Source organism: Epinephelus lanceolatus, chromosome 13 (genome assembly GCF_041903045.1).
Source record: "Epinephelus lanceolatus isolate andai-2023 chromosome 13, ASM4190304v1, whole genome shotgun sequence".
Lineage (NCBI taxonomy): Eukaryota > Metazoa > Chordata > Actinopteri > Perciformes > Serranidae > Epinephelus > Epinephelus lanceolatus.
The window spans coordinates 16,865,608-16,892,398 of record NC_135746.1 but is presented as its reverse complement, the minus strand read 5'-3'; the positions used below and the strand labels follow the sequence as shown (position 1 = coordinate 16,892,398).

General features: G+C 39.9%; 1 protein-coding gene across 2 annotated transcripts; it reads right to left on the bottom strand.

The window, feature by feature from the left end:
* Window positions 1–1,504: 1,504 nt before the first annotated feature.
* On the bottom strand, window positions 1,505–26,250 carry acp1 (acid phosphatase 1). Of its 2 annotated transcripts, none has more exons than XM_033648761.2 (6): window positions 26,109–26,250; window positions 23,761–23,834; window positions 21,724–21,837; window positions 14,064–14,125; window positions 13,055–13,160; window positions 1,505–1,823 (listed from the first exon to the last, which is right to left on the bottom strand). In XM_033648761.2, exons 1-6 carry the CDS (start codon window positions 26,149–26,151, stop codon window positions 1,749–1,751), a joined length of 474 nt encoding a protein of 157 aa, XP_033504652.1. In that variant the 5' UTR covers window positions 26,152–26,250; the 3' UTR covers window positions 1,505–1,748. The 2 variants fall into 2 exon arrangements, with proteins under 2 accessions (XP_033504652.1, XP_033504653.1); XM_033648762.2 differs by lacking the exon at window positions 21,724–21,837 and adding an exon at window positions 21,539–21,652.
* Between the last annotated feature and the right edge of the window lie 541 nt (window positions 26,251–26,791).

The following is a 26,791-nucleotide window of genomic DNA, read 5'->3' as shown; positions in this document are numbered from 1 at the left end:
CCAACACTATGGAACTCTCTTTCAATTAGATTTACGGTCTGCTGTCTCTTTAGAAAAATTTGAAAAACAGCTGAAGACTAATCTCTTCAAAATGGCCTTTGTCTCTCCCTAAATTGTCCAGTGCTTGTTCCCTCATATGTTTCTGTTTGGGGCCTCAGTAGCCCCTATTTGCTCTATGTTTTACTTTATTTTTGTTGCCTTGTTTTATTTGTTATAAGACCTTCGTTTTTATTGATTGCATGTTTTATTGTTTGATTGCTTAATTGTATTTTGTGAAGCACTTTGTGAATTTCTTTTCTGTGAAAGGTGCTATATCAAATAAATTATATTATTTTTATTATTATTTAAAAGAATTCAACGGACAGGGGTCACAGTAACCTCGACCTTTGACCACAAAATTCTAGTCAGTTCATCCTCGACTCAGAGTGAACGTTTGTGCCAAATCTGAAGAAATTCCCTCAAAGTGTTCTTGAGATATGGAGTTCACAAGAATGAGACAGACAAGGTCAGAGTTACTTTGACCTTTCTTTGACCACCAAAATTTAATCAGTTAATTGTTGAGTCCAAGAGGACGTTTGTGCCAAATGAGAAGAAATTCCCAAGACAAGTTCTTAAGATAGCACGTTCATGAGGACAGGACAGACAGACCTGAAAATATAATGCCTCCAGCCTCTGCTGGGGTGGACTCATAAAAACAAAAACAAGAAAATCTGCGGGGCCACAAAATCAGTTTCCCATTCACAGTCCATGGAGCAGCTCCAGACTTTATACTTGATTACATCACATTATTTCAGCACAGACTGAACCACACTGTATCCAAAAAACAAAGAGGCACTTTCTAACTCAACAAGACTAGAAAATAGATACAGCTGCTGATTTTGTAACCTTACTCAATTTATCTGTGTTTCACATGCAAGTTCCTACAAAGTGGCCCAGAGAGGATAAGCCTTTATTTACTAAATTCTTCAACAACTGGAAACATTCCAGTCACCAGTTGGTTCATCCAACCATTGACTCCACCTTTGTTAAATGATTTACAGCCCTATCACTCACTATGGTGAAACCACAGTTCTACCATGCAGATGAATCCCACTAAATGGTAATTTGTTTCGGCACTGATGATTACCAACTGCCAACAGCAGGATTACTTCTGCGTCTATAACGAGAGGAACATTCAAGGGAGATGAGTGAGAACGGTTTGTGTTTACTTACTCCTGTTTCAAAATATCAGATGTGCTTGATATTTAATGATTGAAAGAATAACTTGTGTTAATAGGTCCAGCAAAAGGAGCTGTATGCCAAATAGGCTGTGCAAAGAAAATAAGATAACCACCAAACAAAGTAACCAGGAAGATTAGCATTTAGGCTAGCATTAACTTTGACCCCAGTGTCAGCCTTTGACCTGTAAACCTCACTATTGTCAAGTCATGCATTACCGTCATTGATATAAATGCTTCAGCCCATTCAAAATTTAACAACAAATGATAGAAGTGAGTCTGTGATATTCATGTAAGTGCTTTATTACCACCAGAATTAACAGTCTACAAACTTGTCCAAACAGCATCTTTCCACACATTGTGTGGCTTGTATTACATTTACAACACTAACACACATGTTTTGTGCTCGTCTAGTGACATCCACAAGAGGGTTATACAGTGCTTGTGTGACACAGTCAAAACACATTTGGTAAATGTTTTATGCTAATCTAACAGATTTCAGCAAAGACTGGCTCAGGTCAGATGTTGTTACTAGTTCCTCTCCAGGAATGCTTTGCAGCAACGTACACACTGTTGGTACACCTTCTCAAAGTCTTCGTCGCTCCCCTGAGAGACAAAATGGAAAAAAAGAGACATTAGATTAAGTTCCAGCCCAAATACTGACAGCTGAATCATTACCCACATCTGGAAGATTTTGTTCTTTTGGTAGCAGAAGAACTGAAATAAACTGATATAAAATACAGCTGTAGATACGCAGGCCCATTCTGTGATGTGGTTGAAGACACAAAACACATAATAAAATGTCAGTTTCCTTACTCAGTCATTACATTTTGATTCAGCTCCCCTTCTGCGTACCAAATTGTTATTGTGTGGGAAACTGATCCCAGGCCGATGCCATCTTCAACTTGACACTTATTGTGAGCTTGAGCAACACACACAAATCTGGGAAAAATATGATGCCCAAAGCAGCAAGACTACTTTAGAAATTCTGGTTTTGTTGTTTCTAGTTATGTTGTGGGCTTTTGCAGAGATTTTTATGGAAAAACCTTTCCAACCATGGCAAACCATGTTTACCATGTTCTCCATCTTAGTTTAGCACAGGGTTTTGCAACATTTATGATATATAGTGCCATTTTTAATGTCCTTGTTACTCAGTGTGCCATATCAATGTCATGTCAATACCTTCCTCCTCAAAAATACTGCATAAAATCTACTATGACCACCAAACATGGTCATTCACATCCACACTCTCATCAAATGCAATGCTAAACACATTACATTTGTGTGTGTATGTGTCCATTCCTTTGCATCATTCTGTCTCTCCTCTCTAAATTCAGAGGTTTTTGCTGGTCCCTGAATGCACCACTCTTCATGAGCTCTCACCAGCAGTCTGTGGAGTTTAAGTCATGAGTGGATAATTGATCAGTTGTGGCTAGTGTGCCATTAGTTAAGCTACAATGTGCCAATGGTAGCATGTGTGCCCAAGGTTGCTGACCCCTGTTTTAGCATGTTAGCAACACAAAGTGTGACAAGTTTACTTGCGTGTGCTAATAAAGAAACCTTGAGCTTTGACGTAACGCTGTCGTTACGTCTCAGTGTCGTTAGTTCTGCAAGGATTTGGTCATAAACCAAAGTACGGAAATGTTGAGCTGATGACAGCACAAGATGGAAAGTCAGAAGACCATTACAATTCATTGCCATTACAAGTTATTACAATTCATCCTCTGTGGGGCATAAGCATCTGAAGCAACCTCCAAACAAATCCATCCAACATGTTATCAATAAAACTAAAAATTTCAACTTCATGATGGCACTAGAGAGAAAAGTCAGGTCATGCGAGTGCACTTAAGAAGTCTACATGACTTACCTAAGTCCTATCATCATCACCTACATGTGTCTCACTTTAATTGCAAGTAATAGGTGTGCAGACAGACTCTTCTCTCCTCTCCTATCCCCTCTCTCTGATCCTCTCAAAAATAATTTGGAGTGTGCTGGACTTTTTCCAAATTTTTGCAGACTGACTCTTTATAAAGTTGCTGGCAGATTAACATTTGGTCTCCTCTTCTCGCTCTATGTGCTACCGCAGTTCATTTTGTTTTGTTGCGTTGTTTTTGGCAACACCTGTCCACTCTGAGCGCATTCACCATCACTGTCTGTCTAACTTCACCACACAAACACACACACAATGTACTTAGATACCATATTTGAAGTTAATCCTTGCAGCAGCAAAATTCTTCATATAAAATGACGGTAGCATGCCAGAACTTTCTGTAAATGGTTCAGAGGTAAGAACCATCCAAAAAATGTTTTAACACTAGAAATGAACTGAACATGGTCCAGTCCGATGTGGACACAGACCACCTCGTTGGACCAAGGCTGGATTGTTTGGTCCTGTAATTTTGATTCAGAGCAAACTGTTAAGTCTGGACCAAACAAGGTAGGTGGGAAAGGACCCTAAGGACAGCCATGATAAGTGCATATCTTGAGAACAGTTCATCCAATCTACCTTACACTTGGTGGGTGTATTTTTTTTTTAATTTAATTTAATTTAATTTAATTTAATATACTTTATTAATCCCTGAGGGGAAATTCAATTTTTCACTCTGTTTGTCAATTACACACAGGTCCGAACACACACGCACAAACTGGACCTATACATGCACTAAGTGGAGGGATGTCAGAATGGGGCTGCCCATGACAGGCGCTACGAGCGGTTGGGGGGTTTGGTGCCTTGCTCAGGGGCACCTCGGCAGTGCCCAGGAGGTGAACTGGCACCTCTCCAGCTACCAGTCCACACTCCATATTTTGGTCCGGGAGGGGACTTGAACAGGCGACTTGGGTTCCCAACCCAAGTCCCTATGGACTGAGTTACTGCCGCCGTATTGCTGGGAACCCAAAGCTGTGCGGTGTGGAATTTAGTGTAATTTGGACACGTGACAGTCAGTATTAATTAACTTTGACTAACAAGCAAACAGCACTCTGTGGGTCTGTGTGTCAAGTGTGAAGATGTCTGTATAAGCGGTTTCCAAGGAAGTTGCAAGCAGCAATACCACAGATGAAGCAATGAGCCGTTCCAAACGGGCATGTTTGAAGGGACACTCCACAAGTCACATTAAACGGACAAGAAAACTTCTGTCTTCATTTATCTGGACACATCAACTTTAATTTATCTGGATTCTCTTCGCTGTCATGCCATGTGGCTGCTGATGAGGGATAGGGATGCACCGATCCACATTTTTTCACTTCTGATCCGATCCCAATACCTGAATTTGGATATCTGCCGATACCGATACTATTCCGATACCAGAGCTCTGTTTGCTTTAATATTATTATTATCATTATTGTTGATTTTATATGAGGCTGTAATAAACTCCTCTCTACAGGCAAGTATGATATGTACGTATGTATGCATGTATGTCCCAAAAGGCAAATTGAGGTAAGTGTAAGGTCAGGAAAGCAGGAAATCCTGTTCACAGGAAAAAATCCCATCCTGAAAACAAATATGCAACTGTAAGGGTTTCAAATTGATTGTCAGTATTTATTAAATTCCAAGACAGTGTTAAACTACTAGTGCAATATACACTATCAAAAAACAAAAAGTACCTGTCATATTAATCTGAACAGCACAGATACAAATCAAGTAGACACTACTATGTAGTAGTGTTGTCACGGTACCAAAATTGGGACCCACTGTACGATACCAGTGAAAGTATCATGGTTCTGAGTAGTATCATGACAGTGAAAATGAGGCAGATATGCCTTTTGTCATTTATAAAAAGATAAATCACTTTTCTATAATACATCACTGATATTTCAGTGGAATAAATTACTTATTGACTTATTCATACTTCAAAAACAGCATCAATAAGTGATGAACATAGGGGGGATCAAAATAAAATAAATAAATAAAATAAAAATCAACCAGCCACGCTCCTCCCCTGATAAGTAAAGAACAGTCCCTTCATAAGTAACGAACAGTCCCTAAAGTGCGATGAGGTTTGTGAACCGTACCATGCCACACAGAGAGAAATGTGAACGGCTTGTTTCTCCTCTGACACGCCACATACCTGTGTGCCGCCACAGTTCAGCTGTTCAGGTACTTTTGGGCAGTCATGACGCCAAAAAGAGGACATTATTGAACCTGGAGTCGGACTTCAGAGCTGTCGCTGGTAAGCCCTTCTTGCGCCGCGCAGCACTATGAGCCTCCGCCGTATTTGACAGGAATACATTCCCGTCTGTGTCTGTGACCCCACAACCGGCAGGATTCTGTACTGGCACAGCATGCTGAATGATTTATTTTGCGCACACAAAACTATTTTTAGTCGCAAATGCGAGTAAAATGCTCGCACGTAGAGCTCTGTGGAAAACAAATCACTGTAGCATATATAAACAAATCGAACCTACAAGTAAAAAGAAATTAATAATAACTTTCACTGCTTAAGGATACTCAATAGCTCAGTTCATACCTGAAATGTCACTGGATACAAACCACTGCAGCGGCATATCAAGTGCCAGGTGGACAGCATGCGCCGTTATTGGACGCCACATGGACATTCACACTCTTGCGATTGGACTTTGATCTTATCCCACAGTAGTGGTACCTGAGGTACATAGTACTACAGTACACCAACATTATGGTATCATATGTACTGTCATTTTTTAGTACCTCGGTCAGTGCAACACTACTATGTAGCAATCATCATATCATTCCAGCAGACAACGTGAAAGCACAGACACGTCTCGTGGATCGGAAATTTCCGATCCGTGAATTACGGATCAGATCGGCCCCATCCCTAATGAGGGACCACAATCACATACTGTCGAGCATCCAAACCACAATGACTTTAAACAGCATTCATTTATCTCCTTCCTCTGGAAAAAAACAGCTACAAGTGGATGCACTCGTGCTGAGCGCCACACAGAGAACAGTGGTGTTTAAAAACCAAACTCTGAGACAAAATTTAGATCTGACTCCAGTCACCTCAACCATGGTCATCGACCACAGCCTCCACTAATAAATTGATGACTTTTATTGGTTTCACAAAATGGAACACAGCACTGCAATTGTGCACAAATGCATTAGTATTAAGCCAACAGAGCTGTACTTGCTCATCTCCCACCAAGACCACACAAGACATTAATACCTTTGAGCTGCATTTAAATAGGTAATAAAAATAGGGTTAGCTTCAGTGACCCAAGTTTTTTTTTTGTGTATAAACAGCGACAAATTGAGGGAAAACCAAAATGTGGTGTCTTAGTATGGAGTCAGGCCACAACGAGCCTTCAAAACAGCTTCAGTGCTCCTTGCAAAGTCAGTGGAACTCCATTGGATTCCTGCACAACATACTTCCTCATTTATATATGCAACCTTTAATTAATCAGGTCATCTTCAGGTCAAGAAAAAGACAACATAGACAGACTAACAAAAGGACAAATAGCATCAGAGACAATCACAGACATCACGATATAGATCTGAAGACATACAGTACAGGCCAAAAGTTTGGACACACCTTCTCATTCAATGCGTTTTCTTTATTTTCATGACTATTTACATTGTAGATTCTCACTGAAGGCATCAAAACTATGAATGAACACATGTGGAGTTATGTACCTAACAAAAAAAGGTGAAATAACTGAAAACATGTTTTATATTCTAGTTTCTTCAAAATAGCCACCCTTTGCTCTGATTACTGCTTTGCACACTCTTGGCATTCTCTCCATGAGCTTCAAGAGGTAGTCACCTGAAATGGTTTCCACTTCACAGGTGTGCCTTATCAGGGTTAATTAGTGGAATTTCTTGCTTTATCAATGGGGTTGGGACCATCAGTTGTGTTGTGCAGAAGTCAGGTAAATACACAGCCGACAGCCCTATTGGACAACTGTTAAAATTCATATTATGGCAAGAACCAATCAGCTAACTAAAGAAAAACGAGTGGCCATCATTACTTTAAGAAATGAAGGTCAGTCAGTCCGGAAAATTGCAAAAACTTTAAATGTGTCCCCAAGTGGAGTCGCAAAAACCATCAAGCGCTACAACGAAACTGGCACACATGAGGACCGACCCAGGAAAGGAAGACCAAGAGTCACCTCTGCTTCTGAGGATAAGTTCATCCGAGTCACCAGCCTCAGAAATGGCAAGTTAACAGCAGCTCAGATCAGAGACCAGATGAATGCCACACAGAGTTCTAGCAGCAGACCCATCTCTAGAACAACTGTTAAGAGGAGACTGCGCCAATCAGGCCTTCATGGTCAAATAGCTGCTAGGAAACCACTGCTAAGGAGAGGCAACAAGCAGAAGAGATTTGTTTGGGCCAAGAAACACAAGGAATGGACATTAGACCAGTGGAAATCTGTGCTTTGGTCTGATGAGTCCAAATTTGAGATCTTTGGTTCCAACCGCCGTGTCTTTGTGAGACGCAGAAAAGGTGAACGGATGGATTCCACATGCCTGGTTCCCACTGTGAAGCATGGAGGAGGAGGTGTGATGGTGTGGGGGTGTTTTGCTGGTGACACTGTTGGGGATTTATTCAAAATTGAAGGCACACTGAACCAGCATGGCTACCACAGCATCCTGCAGCGACATGCCATCCCATCCGGTTTGCGTTTAGTTGGACGATCATTTATTTTTCAACAGGACAATGACCCCAAACACACCTCCAGGCTGTGTAAGGGCTATTTGACCAAGAAGGAGAGTGATGGAGTGCTGCGGCAGATGACCTGGCCTCCACAGTCACCGGACCTGAACCCAATCGAGATGGTTTGGGGTGAGCTGGACCACAGAGTGAAGGCAAAGGGGCCAACAAGTGCTAAACACCTCTGGGAACTCCTTCAAGACTGTTGGAAAACCATTTCAGGTGACTACCTCTTGAAGCTCATGGAGAGAATGCCAAGAGTGTGCAAAGCAGTAATCAGAGCAAAGGGTGGCTATTTTGAAGAAACTAGAATATAAAACATGTTTTCAGTTATTTCACCTTTTTTTGTTAAGTACATAACTCCAAATGTGTTCATTCATAGTTTTGATGCCTTCAGTGAGAATCTACAATGTAAATAGTCATGAAAATAAAGAAAACGCATTGAATGAGAAGGTGTGTCCAAACTTTTGGCCTGTATTGTATGTTTAGATTATATTTGGTCTTCTGGTGATGGTGGCGAAAGCGACTGTCGAAAGGTGTGACCCTAGTGGTCCTGCTGGTATTAAGCCCCATTTCCACCGAGCAGTACGGTTCAGTTCAGTTCGATACGCTTTTTTTCCCGTTTCCACTGTGAAAAGTTGTGGATGGTACCAATGGAACCGTTCCGTACCGTCCCCATTTTTGGTCCCCCCTCTGTTGGGGTACCTAGCACACAGATCTGGTACTAAAAGGTGGAGCTGTGAACACTGCAGTCTGTTGATTGGTCGATAGTGGACGGTCACTCTGCTCAGGGCTGAGTTGTGTCTGGTTTTGAGGCTCATGTAACCACTGTTCATACTGTGGAGAGTTTAATTAATAAACTGTAACTATAAAATGAAAGGATGTCTGTTGCAGCAGCAGTTGGAGAAAAAATAACTTCACTGGGCCGACAGCCGGGATTTTTAAGGTGGAACATTAACTCGTAATGTTACTCAATGCACGAGCTGACGATGTGACTCAGTCAACACGCCTTAAATATTCTATATTACAACTTTGACCATTAAGTTTTTATATGACATACACTTTTGGTAATGAGTGGATCTTCAGGCATTTATATGTATTAATTTCAGCCAGGTTATGTGAACAGCATATATTCTAATCCTCACTCGGAGAAAAGAAAAGGGTCGCGTAGCGTCCAGCCAATGCAGCACTAAACCCCTGAGCTTGCCTGAGAAGGACTAAATGCACAAACCCGCAATTTTTAAATATCTCACGGAGAGAGACTCTCACTGCAGCCTGTTCTATTTTGTTCTGAAAATATCGGCGCGCAACCTCGTTCTGTGGATGATAAACAGGGTGCAGACTCTCCTCTGTCTCACTGATAATGAGGAAATACAGTGAGTGCTGGACGGAGCAGTGAGTGACAACAACCCCGCCAACATTTAAAGGTACAGTTTGCAGTGGAAACGCTAGGGTCTAGGTACCATGTCTGAAGGGTACTTTCGGTTCCAAAGGTAGCAGTCCAAAAATGTTTGAATGTGAAAACGGGGCTTAAGTAACCCTAAGGGCTCCTCAGAGTTACTGCAGGGGGGGCTGCCAAATTATTGTTTGACAATTTTTTTGAAAGTTGTCTCTCTTTATTTAACTCTAGAATATCTGAAAAATATACATTTACTTAAATCAAACATAATTTGCCTTTTGCAACAACTTATTTTTTATAATAGTGGAGTTATAGGTAAAGACTGCAGTCTGAGGCTGATAGGCAACTAATTCATAAAATATAGGTAGTAAGGGGGTCCCTGTTCCATCTCTCTGTCAGCTAAGGGGTCCTTGGTCTGGAAAACTCTGATGACCCCTGCTTTAGGCGAACTAAATTAGCTTTAGCCTGGCTTGTAGCTGGTATCTCATTTTTACAGTCTGGCAACTCTGCATTGAAGAATGGCCAGGAGACCTTGTGATGACGTTGCATTAAACAGATGCTTTATTTCTTGTGTTCAGGAAACACAAAAAATGGCACTTTATACAGTCATAATATGGGAACCTGAGCTTATATGGACGCTCCCTGCTGACTACTATAGCTTCAGAAAAGCTTGCGCTTTCTGTGTCTGAAGTAATTGCCAGCCCGGTTTAAGTACTTTTCTACACACACGCAGTAGAGTCTCACTCCACATAACAAACGCTGCCAGACTGTTACATATATACGTAACCTGTCTCAAAGGGGAAGTCCTGGCCACTAATATTAGTCATGGGAAATGAGAACCGTGCGAGTGTTTGAGTTTAATTGCTTTACATGCACATCCTGCACATCGTAATGTTAACTCTGAAACGATATATCGTGCTGCCATAATTCAGTGTCCTTTTCAGACTCATTAAACGGTTCAGTGACCCCTGGTGAGTGGAAACATCTGCATTTCATATGTTCCTCCACTCTTTTTCAGGTTCTGTCCCACATCTGTATATTGACAGCTGATCATCAAATATCAAACTTTCAAAACTTCACTCCCTTCACTTTTCCCACTCAAGATCCTCGAGAAGATAAAAAGCAGCCAAGGACCCATGTCCAAATCATTTGGCAGGACATGCAACTGCAGGGAAAAGCATGTAAGGAACAAAAGTGATGAGTGAGCCATGGAGCGTAAAAAGGCAAACCAGAAATGACTGCTTACGCTGATGTCCAAGCAAATCAAATACCTGTTGTGAAAAAGTAATTTATAGCATTATGTACTGGGTTGGAAGGGTTCAATAGCACATTTTTTATGGTATTTTTTTTAGCCATTTATTAAAATCAAGTGAGCACAGATGTGATCCTATGTGCCATTTCACCATTACATTCCACTATGTTTTGTTTTGGTGCTGTTTCGTGAAATGTGTCTGGACATGATCCCATTTCTCCCTGTGAAGAGTAAATTGTCTCCAGAACTACTACGTGCACCTGAAGACAGACATGCTCTGTCCACAGCTGTGGGTTCTAACAGGTGTACAGTCATCGCAAGAATAGAATATGATTATCATAATTTTTCTGTGTTATTTCCCGACACGAGACAGTTTACATTCACTGTGCGCCATCAAACAGCTTTAACTTTACTTTAAAGCCCTGAAGACTATTTTCTCAATTAGCCACTTACTCTGAGTAATGGGAACATATGTGAACACAACCTTTCTGCCAGAATCCAGACTTTGTGTTTCATTTACATGAGAGATTTTGTAACGACGCACACTCGTTCCCAAATGACCATTTTTCAGGGCATGACATGATAAACTGAGTTCAACTTTTAGAACGCAGCAACGCGCACCGCATGTCATGTGACAAGGAACAACCGATGACATCTTTCCCTTCTTTTGTAAATATCAGTCTGTGATAAATATGGAGGCCATTTTCGTGCAGGGCTGACAGAGCTTTACATCTGTCCCATGGACGATAGGCCTACACACTTATTAACAGCGCCTGGAAGAAGATCAGCTCAAGCTCAGGATTTAAGGTAAATGGACTATGGCATACGCAACCTGCTGCTGTGCTCTTGAAATCTGGCACAAAAAAGGCACAAAAGTAGCGCCCAGAGCCTAACCTCGCATTTAACAGGTGGTTAAAGAGGCAGCATGTGTACAACCCCTTAGGACTGAGTTTTAGGGGCAGTACAGACCTTCTCTGTCTAGCGCTCTTTTTTCACTGTTGATGCAGCTATTTCTGTCACTTTTCACATAAACAACTAAGGGCAACACAATCAATGTCTTCCAGGAGAGAGTGTGTGAAAATATGCACAGTTACTCCCATATTTAAATGATATTGCGTCTCCATTCCTATCTATAACGGCTGGCTTTTCATCCTGCCTTCAAGTGTAAGCTATCGCAACAACAATGAGCCCTTCTGATTTCCTGTGCAGTCGGTAGGGTTGGGAATCCTCGGGCACCTCACATTCGATTTGACTACAATTCAGAGGGCAACGATTATCACAATATGTGATTTCCATACCTGATTTATTTTTCTCACTGTGTGACTACTACTGTTATTGTAGTGATCCATAATCAAACCAGATGAATTTACTTGCATACCATCTGTCTCTTGTTCAGGTTCACTAATATATTGTGGGACATTATTATTGCTGATGTAGTGTCCCATGATTGCATACTGTAATATTTCACCGGAAAAAGTAAGAAATTACTACGTACTATTGAGTAAAGCAAAGTGCACCGCTGTTTTGCCTACAACATGTCTCTAGCAGCAGCCACTTTGCTGCACACTAGCTACGGGAAAAGCTGAGACGCTGAGCGAACTGGGTGCAGGGTTTTTGAAATAAAACAGCCAGTGGTCTCACAGAATGTTTTAAGGACTATCTCTGCTCAAATATACACTAGCCATTATGCCTGGCTCAAATTAGATGCCCAGGTACCAAAAACATGCCAGTTTTTTGTGGCACGCTGCCCGTTTCCTTTTGGTGCCCACATTAACCAAGTGAGCTGTTGGGACAGGACACGCCCTGCCGCCAAGCTTCATGGCTGGCTCGCGATCTGCAGCAATATTTTTGTTTCTTATACAAGCAAATCTGGCAAGAAAACACCCTGTTAATTTTCTATAAAGAATATATTGTACACAAATGATCCCATTCTGATGAATTATTATTTTTTGAATTTTTTCATTGTTGTGTCATAATATCATATTGTAATGTTCTGTTTTCTATCTGTTTTGTTGATATTTGTTTGGGACCCCCTTGAAGACAGGATGAGGCAACTTAGGGGATTTATCCAATTATAATAATTTTCTATTAAATGAGGCATTGCATTGGTCTCTTACTGAATGATCCCTGCTACACCAATACTGCCACACACCACTGTTGCCGCTAGCAAAGCTTTGCCTTTCTAATTCAGAGACCTAACATGGCTCCAAGGTCAAAATGGTATTTAATGTCTTGATTTCGGCCCATGCTTGTAAACCCAGGGGTTCTGTATTTCACTCCCTGTTTTGGCTTGGCATTCTGCTTGTCTAATTCAAGGAGCATCTTCAGAGCAGCTTTACACTGACATGGTATATATATGTTTACCCTTTGGCCAAATACCTTTACACTTGATGACATTAAATTGGATGATGTGTCAAAAAAAAGCTTGTGTTTTGTGTTTCCAAACTCACTGAATTTATGTATATCATCACAAAATGGGGATCAGTAAGATCTAATATGGTCTTAACTATGCTTATTCAAATAACTAAATGTGAGAATTTACATGATTACTTACATAATACGGGTCATTGATGATGAGCTGCTTCTGTGGGTCGTATGAACCAAGAAGCTCGATCTTTGCGTGGTCGTTTTTCACTTGTTTTGCTTTCCTGTTCAACTCTCTGCGAATACAAGAGAAAAATCATTAACTCCAGGAGAACATGTGACAAATGAAGAAGAAGAAGAATCAGTGTTTTTTTGTCTGCCATTTGGTGCCATAAGGCAGAACATCTAACTATATGCTGAGCTGTCATGTACATACTTCCAATAATGGACAGCATATAAGAGTCCCATTATTATGACATCCATGGGATTAAATTCCTTCTAAAGCATTAATTAACAGAGGCATAAGATTCATTCTGGCAACATTTTATGAGCACAGAAAGCTGATTAAAGTAAATCTCAAACAAAAGTAATAAAAAGAAGTCAAACTATTAATTAACAATTTGAAGGTGACAACAATGAGGTGGGTTTTGTTAAAAATAAACTAAACATGGACGGAGTAACCTTAGTCTGAGACAGGCTCTCATTTTCTCATTCTGCTCAGCTTAACATTTGTGGAAAAAAAAACATAATGTGGGAGAGAAAGGGGAAAAACCTGCCCAAAGAGCAAAGACGAGGCATCCAAAGAACTCGGTAAGCTGCTTACAGATCAGATCTGCCATAGGCATGTGATCTCAAAATGATCCCTAAACGTTCAAAGTATCAAAAAATATCCCTCCCCCTGACCTTTGGAAAGAGCTTAAGAAAGGATATTGCTCATTAAAGGGAGGCATTCACCTACCAGTTAGTTTTGCTCAATGTTACCAACATTTTGATGTGAAGGAGTAGCAAAGATCACTATAAAGACAACCTAGTGTGACCCCCTTTTAAAGCAAATGTTTTTTTGATCAAAGGCAGCCATTAATAAGTGAGGTGGGACACTTAACTCATGACACCAGTGCTTTCAGTGGCTGTGTCTAGCTTCCAGCCACATTCCCAGAGATAATAGTCCCTGCTGTTGCTGTGGGCTGAAATGACTGTACCTTAAATTGTTCTCATCCATGCAGAGAATGTACTCAAAGCTCAGGAAGTCGTCCTTGGTCACCTGGAAGAAAAGGAGATATGCAGAGTAAATAAATATTACCCCTGGCTCTTTGGGGAACACAGTGGAGCCTTTTATGGTCCTTCAAAGAGGCTTCAGTGTTATGCAGTAAAAATCAGTTATTTCCAATACAACAATGAAAACAGTTGGGTCACTGAAAAGCACATATATAACAGATATAATCAGCAAACTCTTCATGAATTCTTACCCTGTTTTTGATAATATTTATAGTCATCATTATGTAATCATCACTTAAGAAGTCTTCATTGTTAGTGTCGGAGTCCGCCAGTCCGCACTGGGTTCCAACTGCCTTTACATACACGAGGGCTTCACAGGAAACAATGTATGAAGCTAATCCAGTTACAGTTTTTATTTTTATTTCATTGATAACAGACTCACAGTGTCAGAGCTGTATTAAGAGTTTCCTGTGGAATTCGCTTCCTCTAGCGCTGTAGGATTTAAACAAAAAAAAAAAATGTTGGTAGGAAATTTACTCAATATGTTTGTTAGACCTCAAGGACACTGACAATGAGTTTGGGTGAGTAAGGCCGCATCCATATTTTCATTTAAAACAAAAACCATCTCGTCACACACGAGTGTTATAGCACTGTGACAGAAATAATCTCCGTCCATATTAACAGGCCTGAAAATGCATATCATGAGACCATTCATATACACTAGGCGTGCACATGCAGGTGGAAATAGAAAGCATATTGTCTACCTGCAGCTGGTTGCTTAGTTACAGAAAATAGTAGGGAGATGGCAAAAAGTAATAACAGAGATTTCTTTGTATGAACTGACACTGAGGTCAGGGACGGTTTTTGCTATGGGCAATGTGGGCGACCGCCCAGGGTGCAATCTATGTGAGGGCGCTATTATCACGTTTCAACCAGCAGCAGAAAGGAAAGGCGAATCCTGGCGGTTGTGGGTTGAACGGGGGTCACAGACAGGAATACGGTGGAGGCTCATAGTGCTCTACGGCGCAAGATAACAGCTTACTGGTGACAGAGAAGTCCGACTCTAGGTCCAGTAATTTCCTCTTTTGTTGGTGTCATGACTGCCCAGTAGTACCTGGACAGCCGAGCCGTGGTGGCCAACAGTAAAACTCGTTTAACTTTGTGGTAATGAGCTCTGATGTGGTTCGGCGACAACCAATCGGAATGCTGACGTGCTTCGATTAGCGGGTCCCAGAGAACAAGCCATGTAACTTTGGCTCCAACAGCACACTTGTTCCAACAATGGATACTGAAGGTTTATTACTTGCATTCGCGCCCACTCAGTCCTTTATAATGTGTCGCTGTTCGGTTACAGAGCCCTAAGTAAAATGAATGAGACCTGGGACCGCGTCACAGAGGTAGTTGGTTGGTCTGGTAAGTTTTAAAGTGTGTAATGTTAGTAATAGAGGAGAGAATTGCAGGCTAATGTCAACTATGAGTTTTCTGACTGGACAATAGCAAGCAGCAACTACGCTGCTTTCAAGCCAGTAGTCTTCTTTGCGGCTCCTTTAAATTGACAAGTTCAATGATTCACGTGATGAGCAACTACAGCGACCAAAGCTGCCACAAATATTTTTGACAGTCGTGCTTCTTTGGCATCCGCGAGAGACTTTGCCTCTTTGGATGCTTCTGGTTTGAACGTACAACGTACAAGACTCAATGTAAACATATATATTTTTTGTTTACAAGAAAACTCCACAGGGCAGCTTTAAGTTACCGCTAATGCAAACTGAACATTTCCTACTACTGCTGCTGCTTCACATTATTTTATCGTAAAATAGTTACAGGAAGTGGAATTTATTTGTCATTAAAGTTATCTCTGACAGTGATTGTTTATCAAAATTTTGTCAATGTATTGTTTGTGAGTAGTTGCAGGGGAGAAACAAAACGCAAGCAACAGGCTGCAAAACTGCAACTCCGGAGCAAGGTAACCAGCTTTACCATGACCAGCTGTTATGTGGCAAACTACTTGCTCCATGTGCTGCAGGAAATCAGATTATTGTTTACTGACGTCTTTGTTGAATAACTCGAGTTTGTTTTGCTGCACTGTAATCAGATGCATCAGTATTCTTTTGTTGTTGTATTGCTAACAAAAAAAAGCTGCTAAAGGGGTTTTGATGGAGTACGAAACTGTTCTTGCTGTTACCATGGTAACCGCAGGTGTTGTCAAATCAACGAGGGCAGAAATCTTATGGAAAAACAACTTTAACATGGCTCTGGACTCGTAGATAACTGGATTATGAAAGGGGTGCAAGCTGCACATGTGTAAGCATGTGGAGGGGTTTTTATCACAGTGTTCACTGTTCTTGGTGATGATTTAATGGAGCAAGCGGAAATAAAAAACAGGCAGCACACTGAATATTTCGGAGGGGTTTTGAGTGTCAGTTTATAGGAATGCCAGGATTGAGGCGAGGGCGGCAGGAGACGGATGAAGAGAGCATGAATAAAACTCCTGCAATGCTCCAGATGTTGAGATACTCACACGTTCAATCACAGAGACAGCTGTCGTCATTCATGTACCAGTAGAGGAGTAAAGAGAGGGGTTTCTGATTTCTGGAATATCTGTCTGACAGAGAGCTCGGAGGCTGTTACTGTAAATGACGGTTGAGTGGGGAGACACATATAGAAGGTTCAGCAAGTTCAAAAGACGATAAAATCCCAGAGAAGACGCAAAGAGACGATATCACAAAATTGTTTGAAAAAGATCAATAATAAGCCTTTTTTTATTGCAGATATTTTCAACTATCACAGTTGGGAAAGCACAGGTGTAAATAATAAAATAAGTGATGGCTGAATTCTATTGAGCTGTGTCAATTTCAGGGTTCTGTTACTCAGCATGCTGGTACACAATCATGCCTTACTGGGACACTTGAATAGAGCAGAGCCATCGTTATTATTATGAGTAACACCTGTGCTTCTCCTGTTGTGACAAACCAAAATGTCAGCTGTAAAAAAGGCATATTTCTTCAGATAAGTTAAATATTGAGAGACAAAACTGTTCTGAAAATATCTGGCAACACCTCCCCTACTATGTGTATAAACATTTAATAAATGCTTTACATCGCATTATAATATATTAGCAAGAATTTATTTGTAAGTGAAGGCTGGTGTGTAAACAGATAATGGATGGCTGTAGTAAATCGTGTTATAACTAAAAATACTCACTGAAGTGCAGTTCTCTCTGCCAGGTGGATGCTCTCGCTAATCACAGCCGCTATAAACAACTCTAGCAGATGCAGCGTGTTTCACAAACATCACAGGACGATACGCATCTCGTCTATTTTTGACGGAGCTGCAGATCATTGCACAGGTATGTGAAATACAGATGCAATGAAATGAGGATTTATGTATTTTTAGTAACACGAGAACAATAAACGCATTCAAAATAAACACATAGACTTACTTCTTCATGGCAGAAGCACAAATATTAAGAAAAAAGAGCAAGTCAGCAAAACCTGCGAGTCTATAAAATTGGTCAGGCAAAACACTCTGCTTCTGAAATAATCCCAGTGTGGTATTATGCTGCGTGGCAGACAACAAAACCACGCTGCAATTTGGTTGCCGGCATGTGGCGCAGCTGTGCCTGGTGGAATTTTCCCTCCTGACTCATTTGCAGTCAAGATGGCAGCGAAGATAACAAAACATTGATTTACTTATCTCTTATCATACCTTACTTTAGCGGATCATAATTTACGGGGTAAAGAGGTGATCTGCAGATGCTCCAGTTCAAAATGAGACAATACTTTTCTATGGATGTCAGCGTTTGAGACATGATAAGGGCCCAAATGTGGCCAGCAACAGATGGTAAGGCTTATTGTTTTCAGCCAGGAAAACTGCAGACCCTACTGGACAGTTAAGAGGAGTGAGGAGTCAGCAGTCAGTGACGGTATAAAACAGTCAATAAAACAAGTTTTTCAACAATTGTGAATCACTGCAGGCAAACATTAGGCTGATTGGTCCAATAGTTTTCAAGACAAGACCTTCACATACCAACCAAACACATTATAATAATATAAAATATGTCTTCAGGCAAGTTATAATTGTTGACAAATACTGTACATTAAACAAAAACACTCAAAATGTTCTTCAAAGACCTATTCATTAGTTGTCAGTTGCTAGGGAAACAGCTGCTGTCCCCGTTTACTTCCTGTCAGCCACTCAATCACAAACTATCTGACAGGAAATACAAAAGAACCTATGGAAAAGGTCTATAGTGTGTTATAAACCATTTATTAAATGTTTGTAAACTGCTTATAAACGCTAAACAGGGGAGTTGAAGTAAATGTTACCAAATATTTAACTATATTTCTATTTCAGACATTTATACTACTTCTACTGTTACATACTGACAATACAATCTATGATATCAAATGTCACATCTCTCCGACCTGAGATAGGGATCTCTCCTCATTTACTCTCCCTGAAATTTCTTCCTTTTTTCCCCTCAGTCAAAGGAGAGTTTTTCCTTATCTGAAAGGACGTCTCATGCTGCACAAGCTGTAAAGCCCTCTGAGGAAAATTTGCGATTTGTGGTATTGAGCTACACAAATAAAACTCACTTGACAAACGAACAATTAAGTAACCACCCACAGAGCAACCCTTGGCTGTGTCTGGATTGCGTCATAGTTTGAAGCCTTGGCAACAACTCAGTGATAACACACCGATGTGCAAGAAATCTAAATTTCATCTCTGTTAGATATAACATCGGGGTTTAAATTTCTGATGAAGCATTAAATGATCCAAGTAATTTATAATGGAACACTTTGGGGCATGTTTTCTTTATAGACAAAAATGTTTATGTGGTTTCACCCAGTCTGCTTGGATACAGGCAGCAGTGAAGGTTCAGCAAAGTTCACTGAGCACAGAAACTGTGAGGAAAGAGAAGAAAATATGGAGGGTGGGCGCAGAAGTCAGTGATAGAAATGAAAAAGGGTGATAAAGGAAAAGAGGAAAGAGCAAAAGCTTGTCAAAGCTCATTGTGTGGATTTGGCTGGGTTAAAGCCAAGGGTTGAGCCTCCACATCCCCGCTTTGAGGAGATTAGATGAGGGTCTGACTGGTTTGCAGAGAGACAAACCAACGAGACGGAAGATCTCGAGCACAGAGTGAAACCCCAGAGTTCTCTGAGGGAAACATAAGAGTGTTTTAAGGGCACCGAGGATAAAGCCAGCACAGCGTAAGGCCCGAAGGCCCTACATGGACAAACATCTTGGTGTAATTTCAGAACCATTCCAGGATTTGAAACACACGCGATATGACAGTTGCTAGATTGTCTCCATAAATATTTCATAGACCCAGGTGTCATCAATTTACACAGCAGGATCCACCTTATTCCTGAGGGAACTACTGTAGAAATTATTATGTGCACAACTTCCAGTGAGATAGTGGAAGTAGCAGTAAGCCAGTAAGTCCCATAGACTGGCTGTGGTTAGTCCCAGTAGCTACACTTGGAGGCTAACTGCTAACGCTGGTTCTTTACCATAGTCATTTGCCTTCAGTTTAGCAAATACTGATTTATTTTTTAACAAATATTTAACTAATGTTAACTCTAAAATGTCTTTGCAGAGCTCTGGTACCTGTTGCACTGTCCGTGTCTGTAACAACTAACAACCAGTCTAAGCTAAATTTTTGTCTCCAGCAACTGTGTGTTGAAAATGTAACCAGAACAAAAAGGGATTGTTCCTGTTGCCAAAGGTACCGTTGATATGAGAAATAAAACCACAAGAAGTCACATAAACTGGAAGCACATGCAAGAAATTTAAACGGGACTAAATATATGACAGAAATAGATTATTTTAGGATATTTTTGTCTTCAATTCAAGCGGAAAAAAAAAACACAGTAAGAACATAAATAACTGGCTTGCCACTTTGATTCCCTGTAAGAACATCTTCAAGTAAAGCTGAAATGTGGAGGGCTGTTGCTCTGTCACTAGATCAGCTGCAGTTCATATTTTCATATTTTAAGACAAACTTTAAACCTCTGTTGTCTGTAACGAGTCATGTGATCCTTTAAACCTCTATTGTTGTGTCCTCAGAGATTGAACCGCCTGCTGTATCCTGTAGATTTCACCGACCTGTCACAAGAGGTCACTGTATGTGAGGTTAAAGCTAGACCTGCTGTAGACTGTTGAACTGAGTGAGGAGTAAAGTATGACTCCATTTAGAGGGGCGTTTCTACTGTTTTTATCATTTTAATACAAGTTAATATCCTTTACTGTATATGCCATATATGAAGGTAACATTGTGTATAAACTTCTGACTGATAAATTTAAGAGGCAAATTAAAGGCAAGTAGATGACAATTTAAATGGAGCAGTGCGTGGGATTTAGAGATTGCAAACAGCTGAAACTTGTCCTGTGTGACAAGCACAAACTCCTAGTCAGGATTCCTTAAGGGGTTTTTTATAAGGAGTGAAACTATACACAGAGATCTCTTGCCTCTTGAAACAAACAGACCCGGTGACTAAAACTAGTAAAAACACTGAATAAAGTAGTTTCAAGTTGAAAATCAGAGTTTTTCTGACACTGTTTGGCTCATTGCAGAGCGGCTGCTAACTACAGCAGCCAACACAAATGGCCCTACCTAGAGCCAGTGTTTGGTTTGTCCATTTTAGGCTACTGTAGAAATACGGCGGTGCAACATTGCTGACTCCATGGACGAGGAAAAGACTCATTCTAAGTTAACAGAAACACAACAACTGTTATTTCCAGGTGCTTAACCCTATAGAAAACATACATATTATGCTGTATTTCATTTCTGCCAATATAACCTCCAACTACTTCACACTGGATCTTAAAGCACAACCACAACTTCAGTATATTCAGATCACCAAAAGCTATAAAAAGAACTAAAACACACAGGAAACATCTCAGATGTATTTACTGGAAGGCTAATTCCGCCTGCAGATTTATGGAGGCTAATAAATCGGACGCTGACACTGGAATTCGAGCATAAATCAGGAGCAAAGACACAGAAATGTAAGTTCTACGTTACATTTTACTGTCGGGGCAAATTGTTACACAATACGATGTTATGTTTGTGTTCAGTCTGTCATGAAACAGGAGGCTGGATTGGAAAATGGGGAAGTGAAAAAATGAAACTAATTCTGCAGTGCATTGCCAAAAGAAGACATATAAAAACTGAACATTCATTATTATAACACAGACTCTTGGTAGTTGACTTTTCTCTGAATTGGCAATGTTGGTCGGACCTTATATCATTTTGACAGAGCAACTGTGTGGAGCTTAGTATAGAGCTGCAGCAGAGTTTCTTTGAACCTTTATAAAACGTTTAAAAGCTACAGCCAGCTAGTGAAGTGACAGAGTAACAGCACCTGGGTGTCTCGCAGGCATCATCTTACCAACATCACACTCATACACACAAACATTAATGAGGTGAGCGGAGCCGCGGGACGTCTTGTACCTGTCGGGCCCTGTGGCTCGTCTCAATGCCATGCTTCCTTAGGCAGGCCAGACCGCGGGCATCCGGTGAGCTGCCTATATTCCAGTCAGATGTGGCACCACTGTCTATGACCCACTGCAACAACAGAGAACACAAAAGGGGCCGCTAACTACTGCTAAGAGAGGTGTAGAGGAGGGTGGGCGTACCTGCCTGGCCACGTGCCTCATGGGCACGCCGTGACTCTTCATGCAGGCTTGACCGCGGTAGTCTGGAGAGTTTCCTATCTCATAGGTGGAGGTGGCAGCACTGTCTATCCTCCACTAGGCAGAACAGAGCACGGGGAACAATGACACAGCAAAAAATGATTCATAGTCTCACATACAGATATGTGGTAGGTGATACAGAATTTTCAGGACAATGTTGCTCTCTTGAGAACAGGATTAGAAGTGAGACACAGCAGCTGGAATTTAGGACAAATGTTATGAAACACATCCTACCTTCATTCATAAGGTATTATAAGGCCTGATAATGATTAACTACTTTCTCCTGTTACTTAACTCTGGTTTAGACATCTTATGTTGCTGTGTTGATGTTGTAGTATACTTCCATGAGCACATGATTACTGTACTACAGGTGTGCTATTTTTTTTTTAAATATACAAACAGATAAATAAAGCCCATGCACACACTTAACAGCTGGGGTTTAACTGTTAAATTTTGCTAAGCCAGTAACTTTATCAATACGTGTAAACCAGCAGACAAATTTCAGTGTAAGTATTAAAACAGCTTTAAATACTATAACATGTTTTATTTTGTGTGGTTCTTGGACAAAAATTGAGTTCTATGCAAAGCAGGAATAACAGTGAGGATCCACTGGAAGCTGACAGATCACCTCTGCCACCTCCCTGCTCAGGGCGTGTGAACACATGCAAGCAAATGTGTAAATAAGCAACTTGTACACTCTCCCATGATAATAATGATGATGTTGTGCCAAACAGCCTTTTATTTTTGTTTTGTATCTGGTGACTAGAGGGATCCAAGAAAGTACAAAAATAATCATCTCCTCTGCAGGCGAGACACCCCAAGTGAAAACAAAAACAACATTGTTTCATGTACTGGTTAATTTTTAGATTTTGGGCTATTCTTTCAGACTAGTTGAAAGAAAACATCTAAAATACACATTTAGGTGGGTTTTTTTTAGTTCAGATTTCTGTTCTGGAAATGTATGAAAAAAGCACATATTTAATTAGATGATGCCTCAGAATTTCAAAAAACATGTAGAATAAAAAATAACTCTTAATGTCAGTAATCAACAGGGAAAGTTTATGGTGATATCTATATATTCACCTGGGGTGTCTCGCCTTAATATACTACTGATGTATCATTAGTGCTGCTAAAGACATACTGACACATCTAGTGTTGTGTTTTAAAAATGTTACTTTTTCTTACTTTAAGTATATTTCAATCAAGTTTTCAGATAAATGTCACATACACTGAGCTTACACACACACAATACATTATGCTAACATACAATAAATATATCCATGATAAAATTAAAATGCTTTAATAATACAAGTGTAATTCAATTGAATCTGTAATGACTTGCAAGTGCACCTTGAATATAACTAAAAATACTTCCAGTTTAAACAAAGTTGGATTAGAGTAGGCTATATTTTTTAAACAATGCAGCATTACCAGAAAAAGTTGTACTTAGGTTTATTTAACATCTTAATAATGTCTAAAAATAGTATCACGAAGTACACTTAATTGTATTTTAGTAAGTCTTTAATAGCACTGATACACCATTAGCATACTGAGTACATTGTTAGTGCTTTGACAATAGCACACTTTCAGTATATTGCTAAGAAGTATATCAAGTAGATTAAGTCTAGTTCTGTGTATTTTTTTCCCTGAGTATGTGTATGAATATTACAATACTGTCAATACCCAGGTGATGTATGATTTTTTTTCCTTTTTTGTGTGTGTGATTATTACCCAACTCAATCACTATAGTTATTTCAATTTTTAATCTGCCGCCAATAGTCCAGTTTCCTATTTATATCACCACTAATGTCCACTAAACATTATTTGTATTATTTCTATTCTTTTCTTTGTAAACATAAAATTAATTTGCCAGTGTTATCAGGAAAAAAATGTCAGTACATGTAATATTAGGCCAAAGCACTGACCTGTGTTATAAATACCATGTTGTGCGATGTAATTACAAACTAATTATGACATTACCTTATCGACAACGCCGGCGTCTGTTGCCATCTTCGTGAAGACGGCTTCAGCGATGGGGGATCTGCAAATATTCCCTGTTTAAAAACACAAACACCATGACAAACTTTAATGCCACATTTTAACGCCACAGTTTTAACATAAAATATAACACTTAAGGTATTTATGAAGAGTAACACACACAAATTCAATGCACAGTATACATAATATTTGGTAGTTTTTTAAAACATATATGCACAGCTACACTATACAGGTAATCTAGCCACAAAATAGCATGACAGAATTAGTAGAGTGCAAAAATTATATTATCTTTGTCCACATGTAGCAAAAGGGACACCGTCTCAAGATCACAAGATAAAACTGACCAACATGATTAGAGATACTAGGATATCTAGTATAGAGATATGACCCACAACATGACTGTCAGAGCAGATTTTTATGAATGTTTATTTTTTTCTGTGCTGGGATGACACGCGCATGCGCGCGCACACACACACACACACACACACACACACACACACACACAGGTAAAAGGTAAAACTTCAAATATACTGTTAATTCAGACTTTGACATTATTGACAAACAGCGGTGGGCGTGTAATTACTGTTGCACAGTTATGGCCAAAATGACAATCATAATATTTTGATAAATATTGATATCACAACTATTTATCATGAATAATCATTGTTTTAAGGGACACTTTCTTATTGCACTTTCCCATTTAAATAAAGAGCACTGCTTTCACCTCCCACTGATTTCACTTCCCTGTTGTGCTCCATTCCTACTAGTTACCAAATATTTGCATCAAAATGAGACTTAAAACAAGGTTTTTCTTCATCTGAATTTGGTGCATATCCTATCTGCCACTGTGTTTATTTATTTATTTATTTAACAGCGGTCATGGTGCTGTGATGCACAGCATTGTAGCTGTCCTGGTCTGGATGTCTGATGTCTTGTCACTGCACAAGGATAGGGATTCAGTGAGGTAATGTTAGGGACAGTAGAGTGAGTCTTATTCCATGTGGACATGATTCTTCTTGGCCTTCATGTTTGAGTTGGACTCCCGTTTGTTATGTTTTTTTAATGCGGTTTTACAGCCAGTTGTGTTGCTTTGCAGCGCAGACACAAATGTCATGCACTCTTTGCATATGATTTGTTCTCTCCTAAATCTGACATACTTCCAAACAGCGGATGATGGTGGTTGACGACGGATGATTTTTGTTTAGGCCAATTTGCCCAATTTTTTCACAACAGTCAGGAGAGTTTTTTCACAGGCTACTACTGCTGCAGGGTGTTTACGTAGCAGACAGCTCTTCAAAAGTGGAGGCTGGCTGTTTGAAGTGTTTGATTTGATATGCAGCTGAGCTTTCTATAAGCAGAGCACACATTTTACACATCAATATCATGGACGATCATGCTCATTAACATCATGTTTAGGATTAATAATGGATTAGTTACTTGGTAATGGAAAAGGATTATCTTCTGGCCTGAAATACCCAATTGCTGTCACCAAAACAACCACTGGAAATGTCCTGACGTGTCGTCAAAGAACACAGCTAGTCTCAAAATGTGGTCTGGCTTTCAATAATGCAGAACACCAACTTCTTCTTTAACAGACTGGGCTGCAATCTGATACAGTACGTTAATTTTTAATATCTAATTCACTGGCCTGACAATAACAATCATTCCCATCTTTTTGTTACTAAATGACTGCTACATAAACCATAATATTATATTACCCGTATCACCCACAACTCAGACAAATTTACCAAATAATTTCCTGATCTTGTGGCTTCTCACAACCTGACATCATTAACTGATCCTCATTTGCAGTCAACACAAACCCTGTTAATGTTACATCAATGAACCTAACTGCAGCTTTTACACTGGTTTAGTTAAGTTACACACAGGACTTCACAGGACTAACAAGAACTACAAAGAGACACAGTGCTGATGAGTTATCTGATAACAGTGACAGCAGCTTTCACTATGGACTCTGACCTGTCATTTCCTGACAGGTGCCTTCAAGCTACCGTTACTCAGCGATTCTACAAAACACACCCGCCTGGTGTGATGTTTTACACGAGCTAAACACCAACTGCACACACCTGCGCAAAATTACCTGCTAACTTATCAAAGTTGCTTGAGTGAAAAGTTTATATGCACTATCACAGCAGCGACAAGCTAGCTAAAACATTTTAGCTAACGCACTACAATGAATCTAACAGCACCTAAATAAACCACTACAATGATATAAATCGGTACACAGGTCGAGTGTGATGTTTGTTTCATACTGTCACACCATATAAAGAGTTTATGAACTTCTTAGGAGTTAAAATGAAGTTTCTTACCTAAGCAGACGAACAGAACCGACTTGTTACCGGAGACCGCCATGTTGATCTGAGAGGTCCTGTGTGACGTCACAGGTGATGGCCAACTAGTGCCTGAACAAAATGTTCAAGCGTTTGAAAACTATGGGAAATGCTGTAGATATATGCTAAATATTAAAATATAAACAGACAGACCAGACACTTGATTGTGAGACATGGGATACTTTAAAGTTATACATCGATATTATCCAGTGAATTATGTTATTTATAGATACATTCCGTATAGCTGACAAATGCACCCTCTGTAATGATGTCGTAGAAACATTAGAACACATATTCTTTCAATGTGTACATGTGACAATCTTCTGGACTGACTTCAGTTGGCTCTCCAAAAATATTTTGATGAGAACATTTCACTCAGAGAACCTGATTTGTTAACAATATTTAAATATCCAAATTTCTCCAAAATGATCTAAATTGTATATTCATAAAACAAAATACTTAAAGAAATTGCCCTCATATCCTTTTTTAAAAATTCAAATTTAGATATGTATATTTAAACAATATCAGACTTAAATAAAATGAAGAAGAATGCTGCAGAGATGATGGTCATTTTGTTTTCAAATGCTAAAGTTCCATATTCATTAAAATTTAGAGAAATCCCTGAAGCTTTTGAGAAATGTGTAACACTTAAAGTATTTTAT